This window comes from Cervus elaphus, chromosome 15, assembly GCF_910594005.1.
Source record: "Cervus elaphus chromosome 15, mCerEla1.1, whole genome shotgun sequence".
Lineage (NCBI taxonomy): Eukaryota > Metazoa > Chordata > Mammalia > Artiodactyla > Cervidae > Cervus > Cervus elaphus.
In genome coordinates this window covers 57,178,446-57,197,871 of record NC_057829.1, presented here as the reverse complement: position 1 = coordinate 57,197,871, position 19,426 = coordinate 57,178,446, and the positions used below count along the sequence as shown (strand labels likewise).

General features: G+C 39.8%; 1 protein-coding gene and 1 long non-coding RNA gene across 7 annotated transcripts in view; one reads left to right on the top strand and one right to left on the bottom strand.

Moving 5' to 3' along the window:
- Positions 1–8,510, top strand: part of IDE (insulin degrading enzyme) — a 93,262-nt gene extending 84,752 nt beyond the window's left edge. For all 6 annotated transcript variants that reach the window (XM_043925166.1, XM_043925169.1, XM_043925165.1 and 3 more), the window contains 3 exons: positions 4,733–4,805; positions 5,501–5,568; positions 6,221–8,510. In XM_043925166.1, coding sequence (XP_043781101.1) covers positions 4,733–4,805; positions 5,501–5,568; positions 6,221–6,316 — 237 coding nt within the window. In that variant the 3' untranslated portion in view covers positions 6,317–8,510. The remainder of the gene's footprint in view (positions 1–4,732; positions 4,806–5,500; positions 5,569–6,220) is intronic.
- Positions 8,511–9,664: 1,154 nt separating this feature from the next.
- Positions 9,665–18,783, bottom strand: LOC122708732. The gene is made up of 3 exons (XR_006345295.1): positions 18,773–18,783; positions 13,217–13,223; positions 9,665–9,795 (listed from the first exon to the last, which is right to left on the bottom strand). It is a non-coding gene; the product is annotated as an uncharacterized LOC122708732 (long non-coding RNA).
- Positions 18,784–19,426: the final 643 nt, after the last annotated feature.

Sequence of the window (19,426 nt, the reverse complement as noted above, 5' to 3'; positions counted from 1 at the left end):
TGTTAGGAAAAAGAGACAGTCCCTATTGAACTTAGTATTGTTTTCCTCTCCGTCTGGACCAAGGACTATGGTGGCCCTTCCCAGCTTCCAGACCACCTACTTAGGTTACCCTCTTGTTTTTTCTCTCTTTTCCCCACGCCAACCCACAGAGAGCATTGGTGAGCTTATCATGGAAAGAAAGAGTAAAGAAAACAAATAGAACTTGAGAATCAGATTATTTTCCAATCTCTGCCAACTATAAATCTTCTCCACTGATTTAGGTGTCACTGAGGAGCCTGGTGGGCTACATTCCATGTGGTCGCAAAGAGTCAGAGACAATTGAAGCAACTTAGTATGCACCCTTGGCTCCTTTTAAAAATAAATGACCACTCGCCTTTTTTTTCCAAAGCACTTAACTCCTTTTTTATTTTTTATTTTTTTTTGAAATTTAATTCACATACCACACAATCATTTATTTAAAATGTGTAATTCAATGGTTTTTAGTATATTCATAGTCACTCGTTAGTCACAAAGTATGACCATAATCACCTAAGAATTTTGAAAAATTTTCTCACCCCAAAAAGAAACCCCAAAGCCTTTAGCAATCGCCTCTCTCCTCTTCTTTCCTTCTGTTAGTTTCAGGTATACACTAAAGTGATTCAGTTATTCTTTTTCATATTCTTTTCCATTACAGGTTAACTGAATGTAGTTCCCTCTGCTATACAGTAGGATGTTAATTGTTTGTCTATTATATATATAGTAATTTATATCTGCTAATTCCACACTAGAGATATTGTTGTTTTAAGTGCCTAATAAAGTTTATCAGGAGAAAAGAGAGGTACTGCCATTAAAGTTATCCCAGTTCTGCTCTAAGAGGTTTATACTGTCTAAATTTTCCCCACCGTAACAGAATTTATAGAAGGGTAACATAAATTTTAAATGGGCATAGAATGTGTGTAATAACCATGCTAAGTGCAGAGATTAAAAATTTATGTAGCAATAGAGCTGTACCTAAGGGGTTACATATATTCTTTGTAATGTACTGGGGCATCTAATTTGTGTAAAATACTTTTATGTCTATTTTTTAGGGCAAGGAACAAAATTCTACTCTGTAATTACCATAGTGCCTTAGAATTATACCCTACCTAGTGTCCTTAGCCACATCTCCTGGTTCATACCTGATGTATTAGACACCGCGTTTTTCATCAGGAGTTCAGTCCTGCCTTGTGCTGGTTTCTCTGGAAGGGATAGTATCTGCTTTTCAAGGTCATTTTTCAGGGGTATATCTTAGCTGTCAATACAAGAGTCGTGTTTGCAGTTCTCATTAGAGCGACTTTGTGAAATTAGTTGTGCAGTGAAAGCTAATCATTTCTAATCCCCTGCTGTTGGTGCTGTGTGGGAGAGTAAGGAAAAGCAAATGACTCCTGAGTTGGAAGTGCTGATACTTTCATAGAGGAAACGGTGACTTTGCACCATCTACCCGTTATTATACCTATTCTCCCCCCAGAACCTGTGCAAAACGAAAAGGCTCCTGGTTTCTGTATGTGCAAACAGATATTCATACAGCCAGTAACACCTTAGCAAGAAGAAAGAAAGTAGCAATTTTAGGTTCAAAATTTGACAGTAAATGACAGTATTTTGAAGGTACCTTTCTCAGCAATGGGATCTGAGCCGTTTTTGACTGTGGAAATGACTGACTGGTCAAGTCACCATCCTAAATGACTCTTGCTCTTCTGCAGTGATAGTCTTTTAAAAAACATATTTTGACAAGAGGGAGGCTAGGCCTGTGAACGGATAGTGCATATCTGGAAAACCTGTGTACCTTTCACTCAGTTTTGCTGTGAACCCAAACTGCTTTAAAAAATAAAATCTATTAAAATATCTGTATATGTGTATGTATGTATGTATGTAATAAAAACACACATTTAAAAAATAAAAACTATATAAGAATCTATTCTGATATATTGGGTTGGCCAAAACATTTGTATGGGTTTTCCCATAACATCTTATGCTTTTCGTGCAGCTCAGTATAAGCGCAGGTAGTCTTTGTGTCTGTGGAGAGAGAGGTGCGGTGGGACTGTGAGGGACAGAGTTGGTGTGGGAGCAGGGCTCCCACGTGTCGGCTGCCAGGCAGAAAGCTGTCCCAAGCCCTGCTCAGAACTGCTGGCCTCACTCCGTGGTCTGTGGGGCAGGAGCGGGAGCATATGGCCCCTGAGCACAGACTCAGGGCTCAGCTCCGTCACCAGCTAGCTAGCTTTGTGACCCTGGCCAAATTCTGTAAGCTTCCGTATTTATGAAATAGAGGTTAATTGGAGTATTCATTGAAATGAGGTATGTAAAGTGATTGGCATTTAGCAGCATTTACTGAATAGTCTCTATTGTTGTTATCACTTTATTAGTAATACGCAACCTTAGGGTTTTTAAATAGTTTAATCAGAATGCTTCAAATAAGAGTATGTTTTCCTCCTTGATACTATAAAGTAAGTACTAATTGTGATTGATTTACTACTTAAGACTGTTACACTTTGTGAGGTTGGTTACTTGTTCTCATTTTGCCTATAAAAGAGGGTGCTCATGTTCAGCACTTTTTGGTTCCTAAGACTTGTATTTTAAGATGTTTATTAGTTACGTGTGTTCAAAAAGAATGATGACCTAATATAACATACTGTGATGTTTCCAGAAGAAATGATGATTTATCTTTCCTTCTATTATTTGAAATTCTATTTGAAATTATTTGAAATAATATTCTATTATTTGAAACAAATTCCATTTCTAAATTCTATATTCTATTTCTAAATTTTATATTCTAAATTCTGTATTCTATTCTATATTGAAACAAATTCTATTATTTGAAATTACAAGTGGTACCTGATTATTGAATTTGTGAAAATAACAGTTATAAGGTGACTTTCTTGTCTTAAAAAGTGAGAGTATTTATTACCAAGCTTACACTAAATCACGAACAGGGTTTCCCTAATATACGCGTGTCCTATAAGATACTAATGGGGTACCTGGAAAAAAGAGTTTTGTGACCATGTAAGTTTGAGAATGACTCTTCTTTATTCTCATTCTTGGGGAATCACAGAGCATGTTAGCTTTTTAAAAAATTCTAAGAGGGACTTCCCTGGTGGTCCAGTGGCTAAGATTCTGTACTTCTACTGCAGGGGGTATGGGTTCAGTCCCTAGTTGGGGAACTTAAGATCCTGCATACTATGCAATGCAGCAAAAAAAAAAAAAAAGTTCTAGGAACCCCCGTAGTAAAGATTTATTTAGCCCAATATTTGTTTAGTTTTGAATAACAAAATATTTCCTAAACTGATTTCACTATGGACACTTTTTTTTTTTTTTTTTGGTACAGAATACCTATAAATGTCTCTTGGGACTCTAGTGTTCCTTAGAATAGAGTTTGCAAGAAAATGCAATTGGTTGGTTTTTAGAAAAATGAGGATTGTCCAAAGTTGGTCAGGAAATTGAACAGTCTGAAACTGAAGAGGATGTTCTGTAACTGATATAGGTTAAGAGGGCAATGAGGGTTTGGGTGAAAAGAGATCAAGACTTACATCTTTGGGGTGGGTAGGAGTGGGGAGGAGGCTCAGGAGGGAGGGAACATATGTAGATACCTATGGCTGATTCATGTTGATGTATGGCAGAAACCAACACGATATTTTAAAGCAATTATCCTCCAATTAAATAAATTTAAATTAAAAAAAAAAAAGAAAGAATACATCTTTGGAAGCAAACTTTACTCCAGTAAGTAAGATGCTCTCAGATGAGACAAACCTGGGCTGAGCTCCTAAAAGAGGCTGTTCTGCCAGCTTTGCTTTGCAACTTCAGCACGGCTTCCATTGCAGCTGCACAGGACCAGGCTTACAGTAACTGTTCTGTAAATAACTGTGAGTCAGTCTGACTTTGCTGCTAGTCTCTTCCTCTGAGGATACAAAATATTACTTCTGGCTGAGGCATCAGGAGAAGCTTCATCACAACTTGAGTCTTCCTTTTGGAAAAGACATAAATATGGACCTATCATTAAGGGAAGAGTGAGGAGACACTTCCCCACAGGATCCTTCTGCCAGCGTACCACTCCTGGCATTCTTGGTAATGACTAAAGGGAGTCCCTCCAGGCAATGTGGTGGAATTGAGAGAACGAGCATACTCACTTCTGACCCCATCCCCTTATGAGTTGTGTGGCTCAGCAAGTTGTTACGCCTCTCTGTGTCGTAGAGTCTGAGTCTCTAGAATAGGAATCATGGTGATGCTTAGCTTAAGAGAATCAACTGGTTTAACACAGGAAAGAGGCTGATACAAGGCGACAGTCAAGAGATGTTATTTCTCTCCTCTCCTGGTAGGGGAGGAGCCGCAGCAGTGCCCTGGTACAGAACCTGGGGAGGTTCCTGGGGAGCGCGCATTGTGGTCATCCCCTACCTAAGCTCAGGCCATTGTCTCTGCACACACCTCAGATCACTGGGTGCAGCCCTGGTCACACCCTGATGAGTACTAGGCTGGGTTTTTAATTCCAGTCCAGGTACCTATTAGTCATAGGAGCATGAACACTCCAGTTTTCTCATCTGTACGATGCCTACCCTCCTAATGTTTGTAGAGTTTAAATGAAATACTGTAAGTGAGGGGAGAGAAAGGGACACATCTTTTCTGTTTCTGACTGTGTGCAGGATCACTCTTTATGGTCGTAAGACAGCACCTCATTTTAAGTTCCCTAGTGGGGCAAAAGCATGACCTTGCTCTCCTTCCCATCCAGGAAATGTTGGCGGTAGATGCCCCGAGGAGACATAAGGTATCCGTCCATGTTCTTGCCAGAGAAATGGATTCTTGTAAGTACTGAGAAGTGACTTTTTAAAAGGGTGTTTTTCAGCACATGATAGCTATCCCATGCCGTAGCCACATCCCTTAGAGAGCACTAGGAAGTAAAGGAGCGCAGAAGGGGAGCTACCTGGAGACAGGGTCTGCTCTATCAAGGCAAAAGGGAGGGGCAAAGGGAGACAAGACCGTGAAGGGGCGAGCCGGCACCAGATGGCATGGTGCCGAGCTGGCCACAGCTCTGTCAGAGAACACAGCCAGTGCTGGCAGGACATCTCCGAAGGAGCGATATGGAGCCGCTGCATGTGGGGAGGGAGGCGAGCAGTCTATCTGCCCAGTTCTTCTCATCTCCTGTCTCTGACCAGCTTGGCCGATGACTCCCCCGACTTTCTTGGTGGTTCTACTGGGTCCTTTCTGGTGGCCAGAGCCTCAGGGACCAGTGAGGTCAAAGCTGGGCAGTAAAGCCGCTACAGCCAAGGCTGTTAGAGCACCATGAGGTCCTGAACCATCGCTGGGGACCTTCTGCACGGGGGGCAGGACAAGCTGACAGGCCTTGGGAGCACACAGCCTGGAAGGATCCGAGAGGACATGAACTGGGCCTGGGGCAGTTTTTTAGTGAGCTGAGTCTGGTTTGGTTTGGTTTGTTTGCTCTTGTGTACAAATAGCGGTGAGTGCAAAGCATTAAACCTTTCTTTTTTTTTTTAAATAGGTCCTGTGGTTGGAGAGTTCCCATGTCAAAATGATATAAATTTGTCACAAGCACCAGCCTTGCCACAAGTAAGAAACATAAATGTCGTGTTAGCTTGCACTGTTAGAGGACTTCCTACTTAAAAGGAGCTTGTTCACCAGGACACATAAGACCCAGAGGTTTCAGGCCACCAGGTATCGGGGCATGTACTTCAGGTCCTCCTTAAAGGCCAGGTTGCCATTCCTTCACTCTTCAGCTGGGAAAACCAGTGGCTTTGCCCTTGTCGGCCTCATCTACTAGCTTGAACAGTTGTGTTACTCTGCAGTGAGTCATCTCCAGCCACATTTGTCCCCGCATTTTCCTTGGCGCTTGTGAATTTTAATCATTTTGAACAGTTGGCATTTACTTGGAAGAAGAGGAAGCTGGCAATATAAGCAGGCCCTTGCCAGGTGGGCACACTGTCCTCTGCCACTCCACCCAAGCCACAGTCCTGAGCCCTTGGTGTGCCCGACCTTGAGCACCTAGGGGAAGCCAGAAGTCTTCCCTCTAACCCAGAGACCCACTGGGAACTCTCACCATAGGTCTGCATAGACCCTCTGACCCTACTGATCCAGGAAGAGAGTCAGCAGGTATAATATGTAATACATGGTGCAGAAACTAGTGTGTATATGCAAAAATAAAGTTTATATCCTGTTCAGTCTGCATAAATACACTAAGAGAAAACTTTTTTTTTTTTTGCAGCCTGAAGTGATTCAGAACATGACTGAGTTCAAGCGTGGTTTGCCACTGTTCCCCCTTGTGAAACCGCATATTAACTTCATGGCTGCAAAACTCTGAAGATTCCCCGTGGGCGGGAAAGTGCAAGTGGATGCATTCCTGAGTCTTCCAAGGGCTAGGAAAACCATCTTGGCCACTTTAATAGTTTCTTGTTCACTATTAGAGAGACAGAGGAAAAAAAGAAAAAAAACTTGTCAAATGTCATTATGTAGAAATATTAAAAATCCAGAGTAATTAAATTACAAAATCTTATAGATGTAGAATATTTTTAAAATACATGACTCTTAAATATTTTAAAAGTTTTCATTACTAAGAGAAATGTCCCTTATATAACAATACTTAAAATGATGAATGATATTCCTATAGAATCTTCCTTCCTTATTCTGTAAAATAGTCATTTGTCAGAAGAAAAATGTTAGCTTTTTTCTAAAAGCCTCTAGGTTGACAGAAAAGACTTCAAAACATATAGAAAGGTAATACATTTTTAAAATTGATTCTCAATTTTGCTTTCTACTTAATAGTTTCATGTAAATAATGGAGAACATTACATTTGGCAGATAATGAACAAAGCAATGTAATTTTCTTTTATTAGTGAAATTGCTGATTAAGGCATGGTTTTAATCTTTTTATAAAATTTGAACATGTTTTTTATTCAAACTAGTAAAATGCTGGAAAACTCTAGAACACCCTACTTATTTACAGTGCTAGAAATACAGACTTACCTGACATCAATTTTGTCCCAAACTGAACTTCTCAGGATTACTGTGATTTGTTTCTTTCTGGTTGAATTATATTGACATTCTTGTTGTTCATACTTGGTTTGCGGTGTTCCATCAGTGTCACTTTTTTCCCATCAACACATTGCTGTATTTATTTAACAAAGACAAATAGGGTCAACTTCAGATCCCACTGAGTGTGTGACATGCTTTTCCAACATCAGCTATTCTAAATATCTGTAACTTTTTACTACGGCGAAATCGCAGTCAGTATACCAACCAAAATATCTGCACTATTGTGAATATAAAAGGCAACATGTACAAAGACACCTTTTGGGGGGTACAAAAAGGAAAGCCTTGGATTCTTAAATAGTGTGATCTCCATAGAGACACTAAATCCCTGTTTTGCTCCCAGTCTAATATTGCCTTAAGAGTTGTTTTTTGAATATATAAACACAAACATACAAACACAAAGATGATGACTGGAGTGAGCTTTTAAAAAATAATTTTTCTTCATGAGATACAATTATAGATGAAATTGTTACCGTATATTTAACAGCCATTTTGAAATATTTACTGTTGTTAAAACTTAAAAAGAAATTGGAAACACACAAGCACTAGTAACAATAAGTGGTCCTGTTGTTGACTAACTCAGGCGAAGTAAAGAATGGTATTTTCCAGTGACATTTTACTTCCATGTGAGTCGATTTACCAGGACTTCTTTCTGTAGAGTCACGTCTCTTTCACATCTTAAGTTTCACATTCGCCATTTTTCCAAATAGTCTGAATTTGGGGCAAGAATGATAATCACAACCGTGGAGGCTGCTTTTGAAAGCGGGGCTCCATTTCTACTGTCAGATAAATGTGGTGCTGTAACTGTCTTTTTATCCCTACCTTCAAGAGCTTCCTTGTACGAAGCTTGTCTTTGTCCATCAGAAGGTGTGTGAGTCACCATCACTCCCTTCTGGTTTTATGCATTTGTAGACTATGCAGCTTTTCATCAAACTGCAAATATATATGAGAGGGGTCGAAAATGAGTCCTGAGTGTATAAATCTACCACTGGAAGAGTAAATAACCCACCTAAACCTTTTCTGTGGAAAATTATGTGCTATCGGGTAACTTAGCTCTTTACAAAAAAAGGTGGGGGTGAAATTTGAGTGTCATTTTTGTGAGAAGGTCACGTGAAGAGCTCTGAGAGGCGTCCCAGGTAGTCTCCAGGAAAGGGAGGTCGCTGGTGAGCGTGCTCCAGTGTTGTCTGCTGTACACGTAGGCTCTCCAGCTACTGTTGGCTCCCTCAGGCTGACTTACACATTCAGCTCAGTAGGTCCAAACTAGTCCACGAGCAATAACAGACTACCTGGACACTGCTCTTTCCTCAGCATAAAGGAGATTTGTGAAACACATTCAGGTGTCAGTTACCCGTGACTTTTTAAAAAGTCTTTTTCACGAGTTGATGTGGAAGAGAGAGCATGTGACACAGTCAGTAGGTGGTGGAGTGCTAGGGTAATCCTGTTTACAATAAATTGCCTCATTTTCACCTCTGCAGTTTGCATTTGTATTATTTTTACAGTTTTCAGTGGCCGATCCTCAACCTGCCTCTCAACATCCCGATTTGACAACGTTTCTTTTTCGTTGTTCCTAATGCAAAAACAGTGGGTTTTTTGTTTTTTTTTTTAAGTGAATCTAGGTAACAGTGACTTACTGTTACCCCTTGAGTCAATTTCACAATCTTAAGAGCAGATCACTGGTAAAATAGAAATCTTGATGTTAGAGGCTGAACTCCTTGCTGTGTGTTGTCATTGACCCCAGATCCAGAAAGATTTGTCCTGAGCATTACAGGGAGAAAAATGTTAAAGGTAGAAAAAATATTTCTCTCCTCTACAGCTAGGTTTCTGCATCTTCCTGCCACATCTCCAGCAAATACCTTGTCCGATCCCTGGCTTCTTACTCCCTGGTCAAAATAATCTTTCTACTCAGGTGGTTACCAGCTGGCTCAACAGGGCTTTTCAAGAGGAAATCTGCTTGTTAGTCAGTTTCCAACCCAGGACAGTAGAGCAGGGCACACAGTCAGCTTTGTGCCCGGGAAGACACGGCTGCACCATCTGAAGGCCACGAGCCACCCCAGACTTTGTGACTTGGTGCAGTTTCCCCTCTCTCACGATGCAGTGTGTGTGGGGAATCACCTGGTCTCCTTCCCATGTTTGCAGAATGTTTATAGTGGAAATCAAGGATTCTCACATACTCATCTTCCCTTGTAAGGGTGTTTCTGCCCTCTTAACCCCGTAGGCTCCTGGATCCCTAGTATTCTGTGCTGCCCGTCCGATGTTCCTTCATTGACCTTGTCAGCCTAAACATGGAACACTCCATGGTGTCTTGTGGCAAAGCTTATTGGCAGTATGAATTGCTACTTTTCTTTCTTCAAATATAGTAACAGCATTTTGAATAGTTCATACCCTAAGTTAACATTAACTGACATTGTAAAGTACTTCATAGACTATAGACCACCCACACAGACATCTCCCACAGTTGATCTTCCACAGTAATCTTTTTGAAATGGGAGGAGGATGATTAAAATCATCATCATCATCATCATCCCAGGTTTTCAGAGGTGAAAATAGGCTCAGAAAGTTTGAACAGTTTGCCCAGGACCGTGTGGGAAGCACAGATTCAAACCTCCACTCAGATCTTTAAACGCTAGTTCTCATTGTTCCATGTGGATTTCTTGTAATAGTAGGTGGTGGTGGTTCAGTTGCTGAGTCGCTTCTGACTCTGAAACCCCATGAACTGCAGCACGCCAGGCTTCCCTGTCCTTTACTATCTCCCTGTCCTTTACTTTGATCTTTAATCACTAGTTCTCATTGTTCTATGGGGATTTCCTGTAATAATAGGTACCAAGTCTATTAAGGTACCTGTGGAACAAAGTAGAAAGGTGGTTACCTACACTTGTGTGAAGCTTTATTTTTTCGCAGATAACCACCTTGGTCTCCCAACCTTTGCCTGTTTCAAAGGGAATAAAACCAGGTCTCAGAGTCTGTGTGGCTGTCCTGTCTGGCCTGTGTCATTTCCCCTCTACTGGGCTCTCCTGTGACCAGTTAACCACCACAGCATGCAGGATCTCCCTCCCTCTTGGAGTTAATCCAGACCCACACCTCCTGACCTGCCCTTAATTTAAGTTCTCCTTCCTTTTGCCCCTGGAGTGATGAGAAGACCTGGAATCCTTCAAGAAATTCTGAACAAGGATTATGAAGAAGAGTCAAGTTCTCCTGTGACCCCACCACTCCAAGACAGTCGTGGGTTTTTGGTGGTGGTTTTTTTTTTTGCATTGTTACTTTGCAGTCTTTTCCTCTTGCATGTAGACTGGGGTCTTGTATTCAGTGTTATGACTTTTTCCTTCCATTGTCTGTCTATATTGGATAATCTTGGGAAAATTGTGATATTTGTTGTTGTTGTTGTTGGGTTTTTCATGTCTTATACTGTAGTTTGTTTATCTGATCCTCTTTGTGGGATGTTTACGGTGTTTTCAAACTTTGATCCATGATAAAACTCCTTGTGCAGAGTTTGTGTGTGATTTTCTGGTCATTTCTTTAAATCACTGGGTTGTGGAATATGAATATATCATTTAACTTCTTTTTGGAAAAATTTTAAATCTAGAGAAAAGTTGGAAAAATAGTATCGTGCCCTCCCCACTGTATTCACCAGTTTAATCACATTTTCTGCACACATTGCTCCCTCCCTCCCTCCCTCTCTTTCATCAGGTTGCAGATGTCATGGCTCCTCACCCCTAAATACCTGATCAAGTTTCTGCTAGTAACATGGTTGTTGTGTAGTCAGGAATTGGGCCTCACCCAGAGGTAGGTCTGGGTTGTGTTCTCTTTGTTTAGATGTTACATACAAGTAAATATGACAACTTAGATGAAAGAAGTACATATCTTGAAAGAGACAAATGACCAAAACAGACATGAAAAGAAATAGAAAATGTGAATATTCCCTTAATCTGTCTTAAAGTGAATTAATCCCTTTTCCACAAAATTCCAAACCCAGATGGCTTCAGTGGTAAATTATATCAGACATTTGAGGGTGAAATTTTAGCAATTTTACATTTTAGAAAACAAGAGGGAACACTTGTATGAGGTCAGCATTACCCTTCTACCAACCTCAAAAAAAAAAAAAAATCCAAAAAAGATATTTCAAGTATAGAAAGCTCCAAACCTATTACCCTTTTAAGAGTCCTGAAAGGCTTAAACAAAATGTTAGCAATTTGTATCCAGTGATGTATAAAAGAATATACAGTTGATTTGCAAGTACTATATCAATATTACATGGTAATAGGGTTCTCCCAGGAATGCAAGGTTGGTACAATATTTGAAAATCAATTATGAGTAGTATTATTTACCATAGTGACAAAATTAAGGAGTAAAAACCACATAATCATTTCAATAGGTAGAGTAAAAGCATTTTACAAAGTTCATACTAACAGCTCTCATTAAACAGGAATAGAAGCGAATTTCCTCAAGCTAGTAAAGGGAATTTAAGGATACCTACTGGTGACATAATATGTAAGGATAATATATTGATGAGTACTTTGACCCTAAGAGTTGCACCAAGATGAGGTTGTATGTTCTCACTACTTTTTTCAAACTTGTAAATGAGGTCCTGGTCAGTACAATAGAGATTGGGAAGGATGAAGCAAAACCATTCACAGATGGCATGAGCACACACAAAAATAATTGAGGACTACAAAGTGCTACTATTAATAACTGAATTAACAAGGCTGCAGGAAATCAACACATCAATTTTATATCAACAAGTCAATTTGTGCCATCTACAAAATTAAAATATAATTTATAAGAGCACCAAAAAAGTATTTAGGGGCAAAAATTTTTTAAATGTGAAGAACCTGTACCCTGAAAACCTCAAAACATTGCTAAAGGAAAGACCCTAATAAAAGTACAAATGCATCATATTCATGGATTGTAGGCCAGTGTTTATAAGATATACATTCTCCATTGAGCTATAGATTCTTAGAGAAGTGCTTGTCAGAATTCTCACAGGCAAACATGTACAGGCTGACTTTAAATTTTGCATGGACATACAAAGAACACTGAATAGCTAATGTACATCTAAAGAACAAATTTATCCTTCCTAATAGCAAGGTTTATATGCAACTATAATCCAGCTAGTGAGTCCTGGCCCAAGATTGACATATAGATCAAAGGAAGAGAAAGAGTCCAGAGAAAGAGCCCTATGTTGATTTCAATTGATTTTTGACAAAAGCATCATGGTATTTGATGGGGAAGAGTAGGCTTTTCAACAAATGGATCAAAAACAACTGGATATCCTTATTGGGGGAAAAAAAGTGAACCTTAACCCTTACCTCACAGTATGTACAGAATTTACTCAAAAAGGACTACAGATTTAAAGATTAGAAAGTTAAAACTGTAAAAGTTCTACAGGAAACACAGAAAATCTTTTCAAAGTTTGGTAGGCAAACATTTCTTAGGATGCAAAAGTCAATAACCATCCAAGGGAAAAAAAGTGGACATATTGAAGTTTCTCAAGTTTGAAACTGTCTTCAAAAGACACCATTTTAAGAAAAGAAAATGAAAAAAGAAAATGGCAAGCTGCTGACTGGGAGGAAATACAAAAATGAGACAAAGGAGTTCTATGTAAGAATATATGAGAAACTCAAGACAAAAATGTTGGGAAAGAGTTCAGTAGATGCTTCACTCAAAGATATGATCAACAAGTACATGGAGAGATACTCAACATCATGAGTCATCAGGGAAATGCAAACTAAAGCCAGCAGGAGAGCAAAACTACAGTGAGAAGGAAGGTCAGTGATTACCTGGAGACGGAGGTCAGGAGATGGGCTTAAAGGACATATGGAAACTTTTTTAGAGAAGACGCATCCACCTCCTCAGTGATTGGGTAAGTCTCTCCTGTCTTGGTTGATGACTCTTGAGTTTTACTCAGTGGTTGGTAAACTCCTTGCTATATAAGGAGTAGGTTTTCCTTGAACTGAAGATGGTTCGTGAAAGTGAAAGTCGCTCAGTCATGTCCAACTCTTTGCGATCCCGTGGACTATACAGTCCATGGAATTCTTCAAGCCAGAATACTGGAGTGGGTAGCCTTTCCCTTCTCCAGGGGATCTTCCCAGCCCAGGGATAGAACCCAGGTCTCCTGCATTGCAGGAGGATTCTTTACCAGCTGAGCCACAAGGGAAGCCCGTTCAAGAAGAGGTACCTGAATTCTCAGTTGGAAGACACTGGAAAGGCTGCTCAGTTGAAAGACCTGAAAAGGTTTGGACTGGGTACTTAGGTAAGTTAACCTGGTGTCTTTCCTTGAATTGGGTGCTTTGAGTTTACTGGAATAAAAGTGAACATAACATGAGAGCTTTTAGCTCCGAAAACAGAGACAAAAAGCTCCTCCCAGCTGGTTACAGATTTCTCAGGCAACTGAGAAATTTACAGGAGGCAAACGTTCATACCATGCAGTGGTCCCACAGGGAAACCCACTCCTTAATGAGTGAAGACACGTTCCTCTGGGCTGCACACATAAGAACAGGCCACCCAGTGCTCTGAGCACCCATGTTGGTTTTAGTCTGCTGGCGTGAGAAACCCAGACACCTTTCCAGGAGGAACTTGCATTATCTCCCTGAGCCTTTAAAACATAAATATTCTACCTGATCTTCTTAGGCATCTTGCTCTACGTTTTGAGAGCTTGGTTTGTTATCAGTGAGAAAACTCTTCTTGGTCTCTGTAGTCTGGAAGGTACTCCTATGGTGTACATTTGGAAGCCAGTTGAATAGACTGGGATTCTGAACAGTCTCTGACTGGCCCCACTAGCTCTCAGCAGAGTTTATCATAAGGGATCCCAATCCATAAAGGGCCTTTATCATGTCAACTTTCATTGCATCCACCAGTATAATAAGGGCCTTTACTTTGATTATTTTTGCAAATAAACTTTCTAGATCCTGTGAGGGCTGCATCCTTTGTACAATCTTTTGGGGACATCTTTCATGTCTTATTTAAGACCCTACTCCTCAATGGCTATGATGGATCCTTTAAACTGGAAAAACCTTTTAAACTGATAAAATTTTAGAGAACTGTGTTTGTAAACAGCCATTTTATCGGTAGCCATGGAAAGACCATAGATTAATTTTACCTGCTTTGAGCTTTATATAAATGAAAATTTAAAAATATAATTTGCTTGTGCCTGACTTTGTGCAAAATTTCATGTTAGATTACCTATTTATCATGTATGTAGCTATAGTTTTTTCCACTTTCATTGTTATACAGAATTCCATTGTATGACTATATCACCATTTATTCATTCTACTGTTGAAGGAAATTTAGGCTTCCAGTTTTTGGTTATTTATAAATAATGCCATAAATGTTCTTAAACACGTCTTTGGGTACACACTTATATGCCTTTCTGTGGGTCAACCTGGGAGTGAAATTGCTGTGTCATAGATATCCATGTATCTTCAACTTTAGGAGATGCCATCTCTCATACCCCTCCCCACCCCACCTCACCAGTGGCCTGGTGGGGAGGGGTATGAGAGTTGTAATTTTTCCCCATCACTTAGCATTGTTAGTCTTTTCAATTTTTAGCATTCTGATAGGTATGGCAGGTGAATACTTTGTAGTTTTGATTTGTATTTATTTGTATACTTAATGAAGATGAGCTATGCTTTGTATAGTTACTATTTTAATATTCCCTTTTAAGAAGTCTCCTGTTCTGACTTTTTTTTTTTTTTTGTACTGCCAGTCTTTTGCTTAGTGAGTCTTAAGAGTTGATCTGAGTTCTTTTGTCAGTTATATTCATTGCAAATATTATTTATCACTCCCTGGCCTGCCTTTTCAGTCTTTCATTAGCATGTACTTTTCTAGTTGTTTTCGGGGAGGGCGAAGAAACATCTGGTCAACCATTGTGAGAGGCAGAATTTGATCTTATTTTAATAACTAAAATCGATCTATTGTCAGTGGGAATTTGAGAAAGTTTTTTGGAAAAGATTACAAGTTGAGAAGGAAGCCAATTCTGGCAATGTAAGATTTAATGAGCAAAAAGATGCAGGGAAAATCAGGGTCTGTGTGCCCCTAATTTACTCTAGGGCTCTGTGTTCTTAGGCAGGTGTTTGTACTCACGGGAAGAGGGAATACTCATTTTAATAAGTTCTTGAGAGAATTAAATGACAAAATATGTGAGAAAGTTTTTGGTAAACACATAGGGTATCAAAATCAGGCTGAAATTACTTGACAGTTTTTCCCAGGGACCAGTCTGAGTGAATGAGTGTGTTGAGTGAGTGACTGTGTGTGTGTGGCGTGCACACATCCAGCACATATTGGGATTATTGCACCACTGGACATCCTAAATTAAAACAGTGCCTGAGAATTATCGCTGATGTTGCAAAGATACACTTATCCACCAGAGGGAGACAAAGCACTTCTCCATGAAAAAAGTCCATCCATAAAACACGTTCTCTGACTTCACAGCTGCATCAGTTCCTATTTTTATGCAATGTGCCAAGCAGGCACAAATATGGAAAGACAGGCAAAATTGTCCTCGGTACTGTTGCTTGCCAACCAAAAAAATTCTTGCCAGCACTGGCAAAAATTCTTGGAACTAACTTAAGAAATAACGTGGAGAAAAATGTATCTTATTCACCCAGAACTAGCATCTATTTAGAAATATTTTCAATTCCTTTTCTAGCTCACTTTTGACATCAAAACTGAAAATAAAAAAGGATGGATAATATTTTTCATATTTTACAGAGTGGAAATTTTTGAAATAAGATTACTCTAGGAATTATGCAAATAGAAATCAACATCAGCATGAGTAAATTAGCTTAAGATATGTTCACAGGATTTTAGGAAATATGCAGACATAATAATGAATGCTCATTTCTAAATGTGAAAGACTTGATTGGCAATTCTCAACTTTGATTTCACCCATCTCCTTCCAAGCTATAAAAGAAGCTATAAAAACTACAATCTTGATCTCTGCCCCCTTTAAGCTGCAGGTGGTCAATGAGATGCAGGTAGAAACCACAAGGGAGGACTTCCATTCTGGGATGAAATGATAAGACTTAGCACAGGAAATTTCTTTTCTCCTTTGTTCCCCCTCCTCCTGCCCCATCTTCCTGGGGACACAAAACTTGGTGGTGGGATAACCATCCCTGTCCATGAGATGACAAGTGTGAGGATAAAGCCAGTATAACTAAGGATGTCAGAGAGGACAGGCAGGAGGAACCTGGTCCTTCCTTGATGAGCATTATCTGAAGCAAAACCTGAAGTCTGACATGTCATTTGGTTATAGAGTGAATATTTTCAACAGACTGGTCCTAGGAAAGTTAGGAAGTCCCGTCGCCCTGACATAGCCTGTGATTCCTTCAAGGTCGGCACCAGGTTAAAGTACACAGACCCTGCTGTGACTGAACACACAGTCAACAAAACAGAAATAGTAAACCAAGTAGTAATAGAAAACAGGTATTTGTATCAACACAGGCCTCATTTGGCCTTAAGGGTGGACAGACAACAAACAAAGGTATCTAACTGGAAAAGGAAATGGGAAAAAGTAAGATTTCTACATTTTGATTAAGCAGAGTAGCAATTTCCTATTTCACGTCCAGGATATTGAGAATAATTGCTGTTCCATAGTCCAGTGCAGGGAGATTTCATGGAACAGAGTTATCTGAAAATCAAGGGTTGTTTAAAGGACTGGGGCGAACAGATGGGAGTGAGATATTATATGATGTCTCCCTGGAAAAGTCGTGAAGGTGTGGGTGGCTTCTCCCTGGAACCGTGATACACCGGCTCCATGAACTGCCACGGGACAGTGAAGGTGCATTTCCAGAAGGCAAGAGGTAGAAGAAAGTAAATCCTTTCAAATGTTGAACTTTATCAGGGCCTGCTCCTAATGCTCTTCTTTCAGGCTTTCATTAAATGCTGGTAACTCTCAAATCCTCATCTCCAAAGCAGATCTTCTGAGTTTTCAGACTCATTTCCAACTGCCACCTGGATGTTTGCACAGTCTGTCAAACTCACCATGTCCAAAAAGGAACCTCTTAAAATATCTTTTCTTCCTGTGTATTCCCTTTCCCATTCTGTGTGTTTTTTGGACAGTTTTTATTCAGTGCTGACTATGTGTCTCTCACTTTGCTAGTGCTAGGGGTATAAGGAAGAATAAAGTCAGACATGGTTCCACTCCACTGCATTTTCAGCCTAGAGGGACAGACTACCACTAAATAAGCACACAGATAATTACGTATTTCAGTCCATCTTGTGATGACAAAGGAATGGACACCAGAGGGAACTTCTAATTAGGAAGAATATTACCTACCTGGTCACCCAGGGTGTTGTCCTCTGCTTTCCCTCTCTTACCATTTACACACAACCAACCAAAACATTTTGCCTATTTGACACCCTAAATATTTATCAAGCCCATCTCCTATTTCCCTTCCTCATTATCCTAGCTGAGACTCTATCTTCTATGTGGTATCATACAGAGTACCTTTTTTATTTCAATGGAATAAAACTAGAAATAGAAGAAAAATAGAAAACTCACAAATATGTGGAAATTAAACAACATACACTTAAATAATGGGTCAAGGAAGCAATCACAAGGGAAATGAGAATAGCATGAGAAAAATGGAAATAAAAATTCAACATATCAAAAAGTATGAGATACAGCCAAAGCAGTGCTAGGCGGGAAACTTATAGCTGTAAAGCATACAATAATGATTCAGAAAGCTTTCAAATCAATCGTTTACATTAAATAGCTAGACAAAGAGGAGAAAACTGAACCCAAAGGTAATAGGAGAAAAGAAATAAAAAAGATTAGAGAAATGATAAAGAATAGAGAGAATGAGCAATATCTAAATTTGGTTCTTTAAAAAGATCTACAGAATTTGTTAGCATGGAGTTGTTAATAATATTCCTCTATTGTTGTTTTAATGTCTGTGGGATCAATAGTGGTGGCCCTTTTTTCGTGTCTGATATTAACAATTTGTGTCTTCTCTTTCTTGGTTAGCCTGGCTAGAGGTTTATCAGTTTTAATGATCTTTCAAAGAACCATTTTGCTTTCCTTGATTTTCTCTATTGATTTCCTATATCCAGTTTCATTGATCTTTGTCCTCATTTTTATTCTTTTCTTCTATTTAGTTTGGATTTAGTCTTCTGGTTTACTAAGGTGGAGGCTTAGGTTTTAGATCTTTTTTCTTTTAGACCTTTCTTCTTTTCTAATACATGCCTTCAATGCTGTATATTTTCCATATTGTTAATATCACTTTTATTGGTCCTACCAGTTTTTATAAACTGTATTCTCATTTAGTTAATAAAATTTTTTAAAATTTCTCTTGAGACTTGTTTTTTCACTTACGTATCAACTATATTATTTAATTTTTGCTATTTGGAGGTTTACCAGCTACCTTTCTGTTTTGATTTCTAGTTTAATTCCACTGTGGTGTACAGTATTACATTTCTGTTCTTTTGAATTTGTTAAAGTCCGTGTTCTGCCCCAGAATGTAGTCTATCTTAGTGAATGTTGGACGTGAGCTTGATAAAGATATATACTCTGCATTTGTTGGGATGAAGTAATCTATAGATGTCAACAGATACAATCAATGCTGGTGCTCTTCCTGTCAGCTACATCTTTACTGATTTTGTGCGTGCTGGATCTGTCCATTTCTGATAGAGGGGTGTTGGAGTCATAGTGGATTGGTTTATTTCTCCTTGTAATTCTATCCATCTTTGCCTCACAAATTTTGACTCTGTTGTTAGGTCCATCCCTGTTAAACACTGTTAAAGCTTCTTGGGGAATCGACCCTTTTATCATTATGTATGTCCCTTCTTTATCCCTGATAATTTTCTTTGCCTGGTTCTGCAGCGGGAAGGCCCGAGCTCGCCCTCTGCAGATTCGCCTCTGCACTCTCTCCACCGCTTGTGAAAGGGACCTGCAGCCCCATTGTGTGAGGAACAACCAGAAACTGTCACGAAATGTCTCGAGTTGCTGTCAGCATTCTGGGCCTTCTCCGTGTCCACATCCCCCGCTCAATGGCTCTCGCCTTGGTGCACCATCTCCGGGGTGAAACCCTTCGCTCTTCCTCCGAGCTCCTCGCGTTCTGCAGTTTGGCCACAGAGTCGAAGCTCTTCCCACCCTCAGTGGGCAACTTGTAAGTGAATTTGTCGTGGTCACAGTCTCTCCTGGCGCTCTGCCGGGCTCCGCGGTCCGAGTCCGGGGAACAGGGGCTCCAGGCGCGGGTGAGGCCGGAGTGCGGTGGACACTCGGCCGCTCAGCAACCCCGACGCTCGCGCCCGTCTGGGCCGTTAAGGATGTTGATTCGTTACCAAACCGCCTGGAAAGCTGGTCACGATTCAAACATCATCAGAGATCATCCAGGTATCACAGGATGAATGGTTCTTACTTTGGTATCCACCTTACAATTCATTTAAT